The 13,979-nt window shown below is 53.6% G+C and overlaps 1 protein-coding gene across 1 annotated transcript in view; it reads left to right on the forward strand.

Annotated features, from left to right (window-relative positions):
- COL5A2 (collagen type V alpha 2 chain) overlaps nt 1-13,979 on the forward strand; it is a 141,803-nt gene that overhangs the window by 76,628 nt on the left and 51,196 nt on the right. Inside the window, exons 5-9 of the mRNA XM_054723343.1 lie at nt 884-916; nt 1,799-1,852; nt 9,711-9,821; nt 11,021-11,098; nt 13,257-13,301. Of these exons, the coding sequence (XP_054579318.1) occupies nt 884-916; nt 1,799-1,852; nt 9,711-9,821; nt 11,021-11,098; nt 13,257-13,301 (321 nt within the window). The remainder of the gene's footprint in view (nt 1-883; nt 917-1,798; nt 1,853-9,710; nt 9,822-11,020; nt 11,099-13,256; nt 13,302-13,979) is intronic.

Consider the following 13,979-nt stretch of genomic DNA (forward strand, 5'->3'; position numbering starts at 1 on the left):
GAGCCCGGGCCCTGATGCCCCTGCCAGGCCGCCCACCCCCTTAGAGCCCGGACCCCCTGTCCCTGCCAGGCCCCCCCCCCCCCTCAGAGCCCGGACCCTCTGCCCCTGCCAGGCCGCCCACTCCCTTAGAGCCCGGACCCTCTGCCCCTGCCAGGCCGCCCACTCCCTTAGAGCCCGGACCCCCTGCCCCTGCCAGGCCACCCCCCCTTAGAGCCCGGGCCCCGATGCCCCTGCCAGGCCACCCCCCCTTAGAGCCCGGGCCCTGATGCCCCTGCCAGGCCGCCCACCCCCTTAGAGCCCGGACCCCCTGTCCCTGCCAGGCCCCCCCCCCCCCTCAGAGCCCGGACCCTCTGCCCCTGCCAGGCCGCCCACTCCCTTAGAGCCCGGACCCTCTGCCCCTGCCAGGCCGCCCACTCCCTTAGAGCCCGGGCCCCCCTCTCCCTGCCAGGCCGCCTCCCCCCTCAGAGCCCGGACCCCCTGCCCCTGCCAGGCCGCCCCCCGCCTCAGAGCCCGGACCCCCTGCCCCTGCCAGGCCGCCTCCCCCCTCAGAGCCCGGACCCCCTGCCCCTGCCAGGCCGCCTGCCCGCCTTAGAGCCCGGACCCAATGCCCCTGCCAGGCTGCCTCTCCCTTAGAGCCCGGACCCCCTGCCCCTGCCAGGCCGCCTTCCCCCTTAGAGCCCGGACCCCCTGCCCCTGCCAGGCCGCCCCCCGCCTTAGCGCTGCGGCCACACGTGGCCACTCGGGGTGGAGGGCCCCATGGACAGCATGCCTTTGTTTCCTAAAAATCCTCTGGGGCTGTTGTTGTTATTTGTCTGACTGTTGGCTTTTCTGAAACTCCGTGGTGGACGTGCCGTCCTTACCAATCGCCTTGTTTCTCGTTTAGGTGACAGGCATCCGCGGGCGTCCCGGACCCTCAGTAAGTCTTTCCTTCAGCGCTCGCGGGGCTCGGAGCTCTGGGAGGGACTGAACATCTAGTGGATCTCGTGTCACAAAAAGGCAGTTCATGCAAAGCAAGGCGCTTGGTGGCCTACAGTCTTCCTTCAGCACCGTCCAGCGAGGCCTCCCTCTGCGGCCACGAGGGACACGCAGGGGCCACCGGGGGGACACGCAGGGGCCACATGAGGGACACGCAGGGGCCACATGAGGGACACGCAGGGGCCACCGGGGGGACACGCAGGGGCCACTGGAGGGACACGCAGGGGCCATATGAGGGACACGCAGGGGCCACTGGAGGGACACGCAGGGGCCACATGAGGGACACGCAGGGGCCACCGGAGGGACACGCAGGGGCCACCGGAGGGACACGCAGGGGCCACATGAGGGACACGCAGGGGCCACATGAGGGACACGCAGGAGCCACCGGAGGGACACGCAGGGGCCACTGGAGGGACACGCAGGGGCCACCGGGGGGACACGCAGGGGCCACCGGAGGGACACGCAGGGGCCACATGAGGGACACGCAGGGGCCACATGAGGGACACGCAGGGGCCACCGGAGGGACACGCAGGGGCCACCGGACTCTGCAGTGGCGGCACCTGCCCTTTCTCCCGGGTCAGCGTCCCTCTCGCCACGGGAAGGCGAACAGCCCATGGTTCCGCCGCTGATGGCTGGCTGACCTTCCGGTTGCGATTAGGGCGCACTTGTCTGTTCCGTGTGCGCGGCTGCATTCCCGTCGGTGACGGCACTGAGTTCACAGTGCGGGGTGACCGCCCGCCTCCCGGTTTCTCGCCCAGCCGGCCTCTCAGGCACAGCCACCTGCGGGCCGTGTCTGCGGCCTAACCACTGTTTTCTGCCGCAGGGCCCCCCCGGATCTCAGGGACCCCGAGGAGACAGAGGCCCCAAAGGAAAACCCGTGAGTTGACCGTGGGCCCCTCGGTGTGACTGCTGGGTACGGAGCCCCCCGGGACCCCACTCTCCGGCTGCCGCAAAGAGCTGGTGGCTCTGTTCCTCCCTCCCCCCCATTCAGGGTGACATCCAGGTCAGGCCATGAGAGACGGTGTGCCCCTGGCTCAGAGGACGTGGCCACAGGCTAATGATGACCGCTGTCCTCTGCGATGGCACAGGCGGCATGTCTTGTCCTTCGTGAGGCCCACTTAGAAGGAAGTAGCCTCGAGCGGGGTTAGGCAACGCCTCGTGTTGTTTCCGAAGCTGGAACTCGTGGGCAAAGGATGCCGAGAAGGCACCGATGGGCTACATCCCGGCTCTGCGGTCTGTGGCCGCCACAGGAACAGCCGAGCTGGATAACGGAAAAGGAAGCTAATCGAGGACAGGTTTTCTCTCGCGTGGGGTACAGTGAGTTTCCTTCACAAGCAGCGTGCTGCGTCTTCATGAGCGGTCCTGCAGAGCCATCCGAGGGGTAGCGCTAAAACCCCAGCCCATTACCGAATAGAGCGAGTGCCTCACGAGTAAACAGCCCATCCACACCTCTGGGTGAACACGGGCCTGTTGCACGGCTCTGCCTGCTGTTCCCCTATCACCGATCGCCGTCCCAGGACAGCAGTTCTTTCTGTGTCACCCACAAAAGCTCGTGCCTTTCATGTATGGACGAGCAGGATTAATTAGTGCAGTGGTCGGCAAACCGCGGCTCACGAGCCACATGCGGCTCTTTGGCCCCTGGAGTGTGGCTCTTCCACAAAACACCATGACCTGGGCGAGTCTATGTTGAAGAAGTGGCGTTAGAAGAAGTTTAAGTTTAAAAAATTGGGCTCTCAAAAGAAATTTCCATCGTTGTACTGTTGACATTTGCCTCTGTTGACTAATGAGTTTGCCGACCACTGAATTAGTGTATTATCATTATCTTATGTTTCAATCCGAAAATTCTGTGCTCTTTTTTTTCTGTCAAATGCTATGTTTTAAAATTTAACCCTTTGCACTCGCTTGCTTTTTTCTCGATTCCTTTATTCTAATGCTAACCGTGTCGAGTCACACTCGACATCCGAGTGCAAAAGGTTAACTCTGGACTTTCAACCTTTCAAATATGCATTTATCCGCCCCTACACGGGAGGAATGGATGAACAGTAAGCAGCGAGCAGCCTTGAATATGTAAATGAGAGAGAAGACGTATCGCTGGGAGCTCGGCCGCCCTGTTCTCATCTTTGATGCCACTTTGTGTCTTCCCTGACGGATGTGCAGGAGCGTAAAACAGCACCTGCTTCTCCGAGCTGGAGCGGGGCTGCGGGTGGTGTTTGTGGACACGCAGGGAGCGGGGCTGCGGGGGGTGTTTGTGGACACGCAGGGAGCGGGGCTGCGGGGGGTGTTTGTGGACACGCAGGGAGCGGGGCTGCGGGGGGTGTTTGTGGACACGCAGGGAGCGGGGCTGCGGGGGGTGTTTGTGGACACGCAGGCAGCGGCCTGGCCGGGCGGGTGGGCAGGAAGCTGTGCTCCATGATCTCCCGCCCCAGCCTTCATGGCCGTGCTCTGCACCGTCCACCAGGGGCAGCTTGCCCGCCGTGGTTAGTGCTCAGGGGTCTGGCCAGGGTCTGCAATGACAAAGGGGGGTGGAAGGAGGGTGGGAGGGTCGGGGGTCATGCGGAAAACATGGCGCACCCCTGTGCTTGTGCTGAGGACAGTTGATAACACGGAGTCCTAAGTCGGGGTGAAAACTGCTATGGAAATAGTGGTTGCACTTCCAGAATTCCGTTAGGATTTATGAATCGGCTCCTCACTCCTCTTACTTCTCTTCTCTTCTCCTCTCCTCTTCTCTTCTCTTCTCTTCTCTTCTCTTCTCTTCTCTTCTCTTCTCTTCCCTCCCCTCCCCTCCCCTCCCCCTCCCCTGCCCTCCCCTCCCCTCCCCTCCTCTCCCCTTCACTGCCCTGCTCTTCTCAACTTAGTGTGTGATGTGCCTCATTTCCTATCTTCATTAGGCCTGAAACAAGCACTGCGAATTGTGTGTGTGTGTGTGTGTGTGTGTGTGTGTGTGAGTGTGTATGTGTGTGTGTGTGTATGTGTGTGTATGTGTGTGTGTGAGTGTGTGTGTGTATGTGTGTGTATGTGTGTATATGTGTGTATGTGTGTATGTGTATGTGTGTGCATGTGTGTATATGTGTGTATGTGTGTGTGTGTGAGTATGTGTGTGTATGTGTATGTGTGTGTATGTGTGTGTGAGCGTGAGTGTGTGTATGTGTGTGTATGTGTGAGTGTATGTGTGTGTGAGTGTATATGTGTGTATGTGTGTGTATGTATTTGTGTGCATGTGTGTATGTGTGTATGTGTGTGTATGTGTGTGTATGTGTGTGTGTAGTGTGTATGTGTGTGTGTGTGTGTATGTATTTGTGTGCATGTGTGCATGTGTGTATGTGTGTATGTGTGTGTATGTGTGTGTGAGTGTGTATGTGTGTATGTGAGTATTTGTGTGCATGTGTGTATGTATGTGTGAGAGAGTGTGTGTATGTGTGTGTATGTATGTGTGAGAGTGTGTGTGTGTATGTGTGAGTGTGTGTATGTGTATGTGTGTATGTGTGTGTATGTGTGAGTGTGTATGTGTGTATGTGTGTATATGTGTGTGCATGTGTGTGAGCGTGTGTGTGAGTGTGTGTGTGTGTGTGTATGTGAATGTGTGTGTGTGAGTATGTGTGAGTATGTGTGAGAGTGTGTATGTGTGTGTGTATGTATGTGTGTGTATGTGTGTATGTGTATGTGTGTATGTGAGTGTATGTATGTGTGTGTGTATGTGTGTGTATGTGTGTGTGAGAGTGTGTGTGTGTGTATGTGTGTGTATGTGTGTGTATGTGTGTGTATGTGTGTGTGTGTGTGTATGTGTGTGTGTATGTGAGTGAGAGTGTGTGTGTGTATGTGTGTGTATGTGTATGTGTGTGTATGTATGTGTGTGTATGTGTGTGTGAGTGTGTATGTGTGTATATGTGTGTGTATGTGTGTGTATATGTGTGTGTGTGTGTGTGTGTGTGTGTAAGCGTGAGGAGCTATTCATTTGGAATAAGCAAGACCACCCGGCAGCTCCCCAAGTAAGAGGACTCTTCCCCCGAGGTCGCAGCAGTGGGGTGCAGTGTCTAACAACCACCTCCTTAAAAATAAACGAACAGAGTGCCTGTAGCCTTTGCCGATTTCCCTGTGTAAACGCTTAAGTGGACGAAAGCTGTGGCTGACACGCCCGGGGTGGCGCTACCTCGTAAATACCACCTTCCCCGTGTCCACCGCCGTCCAACAGGACCGGCCCACAGCGCGGAGCCGCTCCCACCTGGTGCGCTGCCGTGGGCAGAGGCTGCCTGTGCCCGGCGGAGGGCTGGCGGGTCGCTGGCTCCACCTCCAGGGCCCGTGCAGCACCTGCCCCACTGCCTCGTGCATTGTGACCACGAGCATCGCCCCTCGATGGTGGCAGTGGCCCTGGGAAGGCACAGTGGAGTGAGGACGCTGATGCAGATGCTCTCAAGGGCCTCCACGATTAGCCCCTGGCCACCATGACGCCTCCTCTCAGGGCCTTCGCGTCCAGCGCGGGGTCCCGGTGACGTCGCCGTGGTGGGAAACTAGCCCCGTCAGGCACGGGCAGGCGGTGGGTGCGGAGAGCTGGTTGCACGCGCCCTTGCACATGTGCAGGTTTGTGTAACATCTGCCAAGTGGGAGCCCCCCCCCCCTCAGCCTCACAGACGGTCACTGAGTGTCTGTCACACGCTGACCAGCAGAGGTAACCTGATCGGGTCAGCACTCCTCTCTGCTAGAGGGCGTTGGGAGGGCGCCCCCTGGTGGCCGTCCGCAAGAACTTGGTGTTGCAGGTCGCTTCCTGGGAGAGGGAACCCTGGGGTTGGGGGGGGCGGGCTCTGAAGAGAACATTCAAGATGCTCTAAATGTCTGTGATTCCGCTCGCTCGGGAATGTGAAAGTATATATTTTTTAGTGCATTCCCAAATTACAATTTTTGTTTTCAGTAGTTATCAATAAACATGATCATATACATGTTATCATATTTTTCTCATTTTCTCTTATAATCTTGCTTGTTATGTTCACTTCATTTTGGATAGTTTTTCTGAATTTGGGCCTCACTCTGTCTAACAGTACACCCTGCCTGTTAAGGAGCTGCCACGGGGACACAGGGTGCCTCATGGAGTCTGTGAAAAGTGGGCTGTCTTCCGAGCTGGCTTTGAAACGTGATTTTTCACCCCAGAGGCCTGGGCGGGGACCCCGCTGCGGGGCAGTGTCGCCCAGACCCCTCTTGATTCCCATCGACTCCCCCAGTTCTTGGTTCTGTCTTTAGAATCCGCTTTGAGAGGAAACTCTGTGTCGGCTCGTGTTTGTATAGAACAGGAACTAGTGTTCAGGGTGCAAGTTCACATTTCAACACTGCTCGGTTCCACGCCAGGCCCGATGCGGGGCAGACGCGCCTCTGTCTGCGCAGCCACGGCCAGCACACCGCGCAGCTCATGTTGTACCCACACACCCGTGCTTCAGACACCCCGAGAGCGGTGAAACCGCCCCTCACACGCCTGTCACGGGAGGAGTCCAGGGAGTTGTCAGGGGCTTAGGAGTCAGAAAAGGTTTGATTTTTAAAAGAGGAGGATAACTTTCCAAGAAAATACTTTTCAAAATGCCACTTCTTCTGGCTAAGCCATCGACTTCTGTTTGAATGGATACCTTGGCTTGTTTGCCCGCTCCTCCAGGAAGCACACATGCCCATGTGAATGTCTGCATCTGTTAAGTGCATTGATTAAAGCCCCAATCGGCTCATGCCGCCCCTCCCCCCCCACGCCACCCTGTGCAGCTGCCCTTCCCCTTGGCGTCTGTACTCACCCTCCGGCTGCAGCCACTCACGAGCCGTCACAGTGGGGACCCTGCCTAGTCTCACGCGTGGGCATGAGAAGCTTCTGTTACTGGTGAGCTCCAACTCATTGACCCCCGTTTTCTTGGTCCGCGCTGCTAATTGTAAAAGTTACATTGACTTCGGAGTTCTTTCGTCCTTTGTCTCTTCTCAGAGAAGGCTGGGGCTCTTTGGGGCTAAAAAGCCAGAACCTAGTTAACAAGCCTCGTGGAAACGGCGAGGTCGGGCTGAGGACTTGGCCGCTCCCCACGCCGCCTTCAGATGGGGGTGAGGCGGGGGAGCTGGGCAGCGGAGAGCATCGCTCAGGTCTCGGAGGAGCAGGCTGGCGGGCCCTGCGCTTCCCTGTGTCCCCTTCTGGTCTGCCTGGGGCGAGGAGAAGACTGCGCTGAGAGCCTGTAGCAAACACCCTCAGCTTCGTGCTGGGAACTGTGCGAAGCATTAAAGGGTTAGAAAGGGGAATACAACCACCAACTGCAATCCAGGGTCCTTCACATTTTTTTTGTTTGGTGTGGGGGGCTGTTAAGCAGGCACATATGTAGGGGACTGTGATATATGACAGGCGAGCACACTTAGAGACTGTTCATGCATGCCCTTGAAAAGCAAAACTCCGCCCAGTGAGGAGGCTCATTCTAGAATACTAACACACTGGATACAATGTTACACTAACACACTGGATACAATGCTATACTAACACACTGGATACAATGTTATACTAACACACTGGATACAATGTCACACTAACTCACTGGATACAATGTTACACTAACACACTAGATACAATGTCACACTAACACACTGGATACAATGTTACACCAACACACTGGATAAAATGTCACACTAACACACTGGATACGATGTCACACCAACACACTGGATACAATGTCACACCAACACACTGGATACAATGTCACACCAACGCACTGGATACAATGTCACACCAACGCACTGGATACAATGTCACACCAACGCACTGGATACAATGTCACACCAACACACTGGATACAATGTCACACCAACACACTGGATACAATGTCACACTAACACACTGGATGCAATGTCACACCAACACACTGGATTCAACGTTACACTAACTCACTGGATACAATGTCACACTAACTCACTGGATACAATGTCACACCAACACACTGTATACAATGTCACACTAACACACTGGATACAATGTCATACTAACACACTGTATACAATGTCACACTAACACACTGGATACAATGTTACACTAACACACTGGATACAATGTCACACTAACACACTGGATACAATGTTACACTAACACACTGGATACAATGTCATACTAACACACTGGATACAATGTCACACTAACACACTGGATACAATTTCACACTAACACACTGGATACAATGTCACACCAACACTGGATACAATGTCACACCAACACACTGGATACAATGTTATACTAACACTGGATACAATGTCACACCAACACACTGGATACAATGTTACACTAACACACTGGATACAATGTTACACTAACACACTGGATACAATGTCACACTAACACACTGGATACAATGTTACACTAACACACTGGATACAATGTCATACTAACACACTGGATACAATGTCACACTAACACACTGGATACAATTTCACACTAACACACTGGATACAATGTCACACCAACACACTGGATACAATGTTATACTAACACTGGATACAATGTCACACCAACACACTGGATACAATGTTACACTAACACACTGGATACAATGTCATACTAACACACTGGATACAATGTCACACTAACACACTGGATACAATTTCACACTAACACACTGGATACAATGTCACACCAACACTGGATACAATGTCACACCAACACACTGGATACAATGTTATACTAACACTGGATACAATGTCACACTAACACACTGGATACAATGTCACACCAACACACTGGATACAATGTCACACTAACACACTGGATACAATGCTATACTAACACACTGGATACAATGTCACACTAACACACTGGATACAATGTCACACCAACACACTGGATACAATGTCACACCAACACACTGGATACAATGTCACACTAACACACTGGATACAATGTCACACTAACACACTGGATACAATGTCACACTAACACACTGGATACAATGTCACACCAACACACTGGATACAACGTTACACTAACACACTGGATACAATGTCACACCAACTCACTGGATACAATGTCACACCAACACACTGGATACAATGTCACACCAACACACTGGATACAATGTCACACCAACACACTGGATACAATGTCACACTAACACACTGGATACAATGTTACACTAACACACTAGATACAATGTTATCATTATTCCAAGAAGGCTGGTTACTGGGGATTTAACACATCAAGAGTAAAATTTTACCCAGAATGCACCCTGCCCCAATAGTAGAGGCTGTGGCTAGGGCTGAAGAACTGTAGGTGGCTGGATTGCTATTCTTTATGTTTTTAACACTTTATGTTTTTTAGACAAGTTTTAGGTTCTCATCAAAATTGGGAGGAAGGTACAGAGAGTTCCTATATACACCCGCCCCCACACATGCAGAGCCTTCCCCATGACCAACATCCCCATCGGAGTCCGTAGGGAATTAGGGTTTCCTCTCAATAGTGTACACTGAGTTAAGACACAAGTGCATAATGACGTATATCCACGATTATAGGGTACTGTGTTTTCACTGCTATAAAATTATCTGTTTTTCATCCCCCATAAAATTCATCCCCCACCCCACCCCTGGCAACCTCTGACCTCTGCACTGTCCCCATAATCTTGCCTTTTCCAGAATGTCACAGTAGGACTCCCGCATATGGCTGTTCATTTAAAGTAACAACACCACCTCCACCAGGAAGTCTGTGCACCTAGCGGTTGGCAGTGGGCGCTAACTCTCGCGGCTTGTTTCCCCAGGGTCCTCGTGGTCCTCAGGGAATCGATGGGGAGCCAGGTGTTCCCGGCCAACCAGGTCCCCCGGGGCCTCCCGGACACCCGTCCCACCCCGGACCCGACGGCATCAGCAGGGTGAGTTGGAAGCACCATTCATGTTTCGGCCACGTAGTACGTTTTTATTTGTTGCTGTGACTTTAAATTGTGTTGGTTCAGCTGTTGACCCTGGACTGTCAGAACCGCCACGTGAACAAGGATGGAGCTGAGAAACCCACGGGGACGGTTGGGAAACGCAAAGCAGCTTTTTTAAAAAAGTGCCGCTTCAGAGGCGGTCTCAGGCCGCTCTGGGGCGGTGCACCTTGCCTTCCGCTGACTCCGCAGCCCCCGGAGGGAGGAGGGCTCGGAGGGCGGAGGGGTCTGTGTGGCTCCACGCCCAGGGCGGACGCCAGGACGCTGGGGATGCACGTGACAGGGCCACTGAGTGACACTAAACTGTCCCTGAGCGTCCCCCAAGCCTGGTTTTCTGTCGGGAGTGAAGTGAGCCCCGCTGCCTCTCCGTCCCCGCCTCTGAACTCCCAGTGGCAGACGGGATGTGTGGGGAGGCTGCACGGCGTCATACGGGAACACATGGGCCCCTGAGATAGGATTTCCGTTTTACAGCCGTTCATACGTGTGCTTTGCAACTGATTGTAGAAGGAATTGCCAGTCTCTGTTTTCAAACAATTCACACCTTCTTTTCGCGCTAAAATCTGGAGACTAATGGGACGTCGGAAATGTCTGTGGACGATTTGGGTCCGTGGGGTTAGCAGTGTTTAGATACGGAAGAGAGCAGGGAAAGCTGTTGCCAGTTCTCGGAACATTCAGGAATTCCGCTAAGAGGATTATAAAAGTGTTATTAACTTACATAAATACAGTGGAAAGCTTGCCGGGCCTGAGCAGGAGGGAGGAATCCCAGCTGAGCAGGGTCCTCCGACATGGAATCGAGTCTTTGAAAGCTTCTCTCGGGCCCCGTGCGATGGGGGCCTGCTCGGCCCGGGAAGAAGCCGATGAGGAGGTTACGGCTGAGACGGGTCGGCCGGCTGCGTGCTCACCGGATGGTCCCTGATTCTAGCGAGTCGCAGTCGCTGTTCTGAAACAGCGTAGCCGCAGGGATTTGTGGGAGGCCGTTCAATCAAAAACGCACACAGAGAAAAAAAGCTGGAGCCCTTTTCTTGCTTCAAAGCAACAGTGTACAGCGATTCTAGAAGGGCCCGGGGCTGCCGGCGCTTACGTGCGTTTCTCTGCGTGGTGAGCGCGGCGGCCGCCTGACTCATGTCCCCTCGTTGCCTCCGCAGCCGTTCTCCGCGCAGATGGCCGGGCTGGACGACAAGGCCGGACTCGGGAGTCAGATGGGGCTGATGCCGGGCTCCGTGGTGAGTGCCGATGTGCCGATGACGAAAGCACCTGGGGAAGGGGCCGCTCGCTGGGAGAGCAGTGGGTGTCGTCCCCACACGGCCCCCCGTACCCCGTACCCCGCAGGCTGTGAGCGAACCCGGCCAGCGCCAGTGAGAGCCGGGGCCGTTCACAGCTGTGCACAGTGTTGGTTGACATCGATAAAGGACTGTCCATATATTTCACTTATTATTTAAAGAAAACGAGGAATTTTAAAACAGGTAACCACCGATACCATTTAAAAGCGCACTTTTTAAATAAGTACAACAGCCGCTGGAGGAGTGTGTGGTTAGAAACGGTGATTTGGCATAACTGCGAGACCAGTTTGCCGGTTTTATTCTTTCATTCCCTGCTTTTCTGAATGCTCTCCACCTGCCTCACCAGCCACAGGGGGGCGCCCTCAAGGACCCGCTGACCTTCCCGCCTCTTGAATTTCTTTTTTTTTAAAATTTCTTTATAGATTAAGGTATCACATATTTGTCCTCATCCGCCCATTCCCATCCCAAACCCCTCTTCATGCATGCCCCCACCCCCCTGTTGTCTGTGACCACTGGTTAGGCTCATATGGATGCACACAAGTCCTCTGGTTGATCTCTCCCCTTTACCCCCTCCCTCCCCTCCCCTCCCCCTGAGGCCCGACAGTCTGATCCATGCCTCCTTGTTTCTGGGTCTGTTCTTGTTCATCAGTCCATGTTGTTCATCATTTCCCCTAGATGAGTGAGATCATGTGCTATTAGAAATACACTTATAAGAACCGAAAATGAGACAAGCAATAATGGTTATGGTGACAGGAGATGAATCAGTCTGTAGTGAGTTTCCTTCTGGGCCAACAGTTCTTTGGAGACCCAATTTCAATGTCAAACAGTTCCTATGTGTACATGTCAGCACTGACATTTCAGTTCTGGATGGTGGACAAATGGTGGTAATGCAGGTCCGACCCTCTCTGGTTTGGTCCTGGGCAGCCTGCAGTGACGCACAGCTGCTGACTGCAGTGTGGCCAGGCGTCCTCAGCGTCGTCCGTCTCTGGGCTGCTGCTCTTGAATTTCTCCGCAGCCAGGACGCTCCCCCTTCCGCTAGGCAGCCCGTGGCCTGGGCTGGGAGCGATGCCGTCGCACCGAGTGAGTGAGGCTTTGGAGACCAGCTCTGCCGGGCCTTTTGCTCAGAACGTGACTCGGCAGCATCCCAGATCAGTAGAATTTCAGGCGAGAAGGGTAAAGCTGGACTTCATAGATGCCCGCCTTCCCCACCCATCCTCACGGCCAGCATCCGGAGTCCCTGAAACAGTGTAGATATGTTTGTCACTAGCAGTATGGTCTCATTCAGTGATTATCTGGGGATGATTTTCTGAAATATATGCGTTTTAATCCATTTGAAGTTTAAATTGCATATGCATTTATTTTTGTAACGAAACTTTTATTTTCTTACTAGCTAACAATCCGATCAATTAAAACAAATAAGTTTTTACCATAAGAACAAACTTGATTTGATGTCATTGATTTTATTTTTTAAAATGTGACATTTAAGAAGTTGCATAGACATTCATTAACCAGTTTTTTAAAAAATTGCATGTCCCTTTTCTTCCCTGGGTTATGACTCCGTGTAACCAACTCGTGTCTGAATGAGAAAATGAAAGCCGTGAGGATACTCTAAGTGGATGTTAGGAACAAAGGAACCCACCCAGAAACAGCCCCCCCCCCCCCCTCGATATCTGTCATGTCCCTTTGCAGTCATCTGGCCGTCACTGTTGACGGGTCCGCGGGCCTCCCATCCGCCTGGCGCCCAGGTGACTGGCGCCTGCTGCGGTTGAAGCGCTGGGCGGGGGGCGCTCTGCCGCAGGACCCCCCCTCTCAGATGCTCCCGTGACAGCCCCGCCCTCAGCCGCAGGGCTCTGGCCCCCGAGCCACGGGAGCACAGGCGTGTTCTTCGTTTCTCCGTGACACCCACAGAGCGCAGGGAGCACCCCGGCCCCGGCTCCGGGCTCCTTGGACCTCGCTGCGTTCCGGAGGATGCGGGTGGGGGTGCCTTCATCTCCGCCCTCCGGGCGTCTCTCTTCCAGGCTTGAACACAGCGCCACGTTTTTTAAATGTTTGACCTGCTTGTCACGAAGCGTGTGTAACTTTCTTCTCCTTTGCCTTTAAGGGTCCTGTTGGCCCCAGGGGACCTCAAGGGCTACAAGGGCAGCAAGTGAGTCTTTTACCCTTAAATCCCATCCTGAGCCCAAAGAGAAACGCGTCTGAGCAAGGCCTCTGGCATGACTGCTCACTGGCCTTGCCATTGCATGCCGCACCCTCACTTGGAATGGGTTGAGTTCAGTGAATTTTCACTCCTTAGAAACATGCAGCATGAGGCTAAAGCCCCACTGTCTGGTTCCATCATGGGACTGCCCTCCGTACAAAGCATTCTCTGCGCCTTCGCTTCTGAAATAACCTGTCCGGACGGAGATGCTCGTCATCGGTGGTGTGCCACCCCTGAGGCCATGACGTCAGGTCACAGAGGGAATGGCTGCGTGGTGGTGGTGTTGTTAGAAATAATAGCCATGGTAACCGCTGCGTGGAAGCTTTAAAAAGAATATACTACTAACCTCGTGTCTGCAGCCCATCACATCCCATTAAATAATGGTGTGGGGCTATGGTAATTTGTGTAGTGATCTGTCAGGCAGTAGAAAATAATTTTTCAAAAGAAAGAAAGAAAAAAGAATTCTTGTCTCAGTCAAAGATACCATACTGTCATTATCATGTGTATGGAGTTTTACTTTAAGCTATTTTATATCAATACTATTGGTGAATAGAAAACATAGTTGTTATTGAAGAAGAGGAAGGAGAAGAAGAGGAAGAGGAGGAGGAGGAGAAGAAGGAGAAGGAG

The sequence above is a fragment of the Eptesicus fuscus genome, chromosome 11, assembly GCF_027574615.1.
Source record: "Eptesicus fuscus isolate TK198812 chromosome 11, DD_ASM_mEF_20220401, whole genome shotgun sequence".
NCBI lineage: Eukaryota > Metazoa > Chordata > Mammalia > Chiroptera > Vespertilionidae > Eptesicus > Eptesicus fuscus.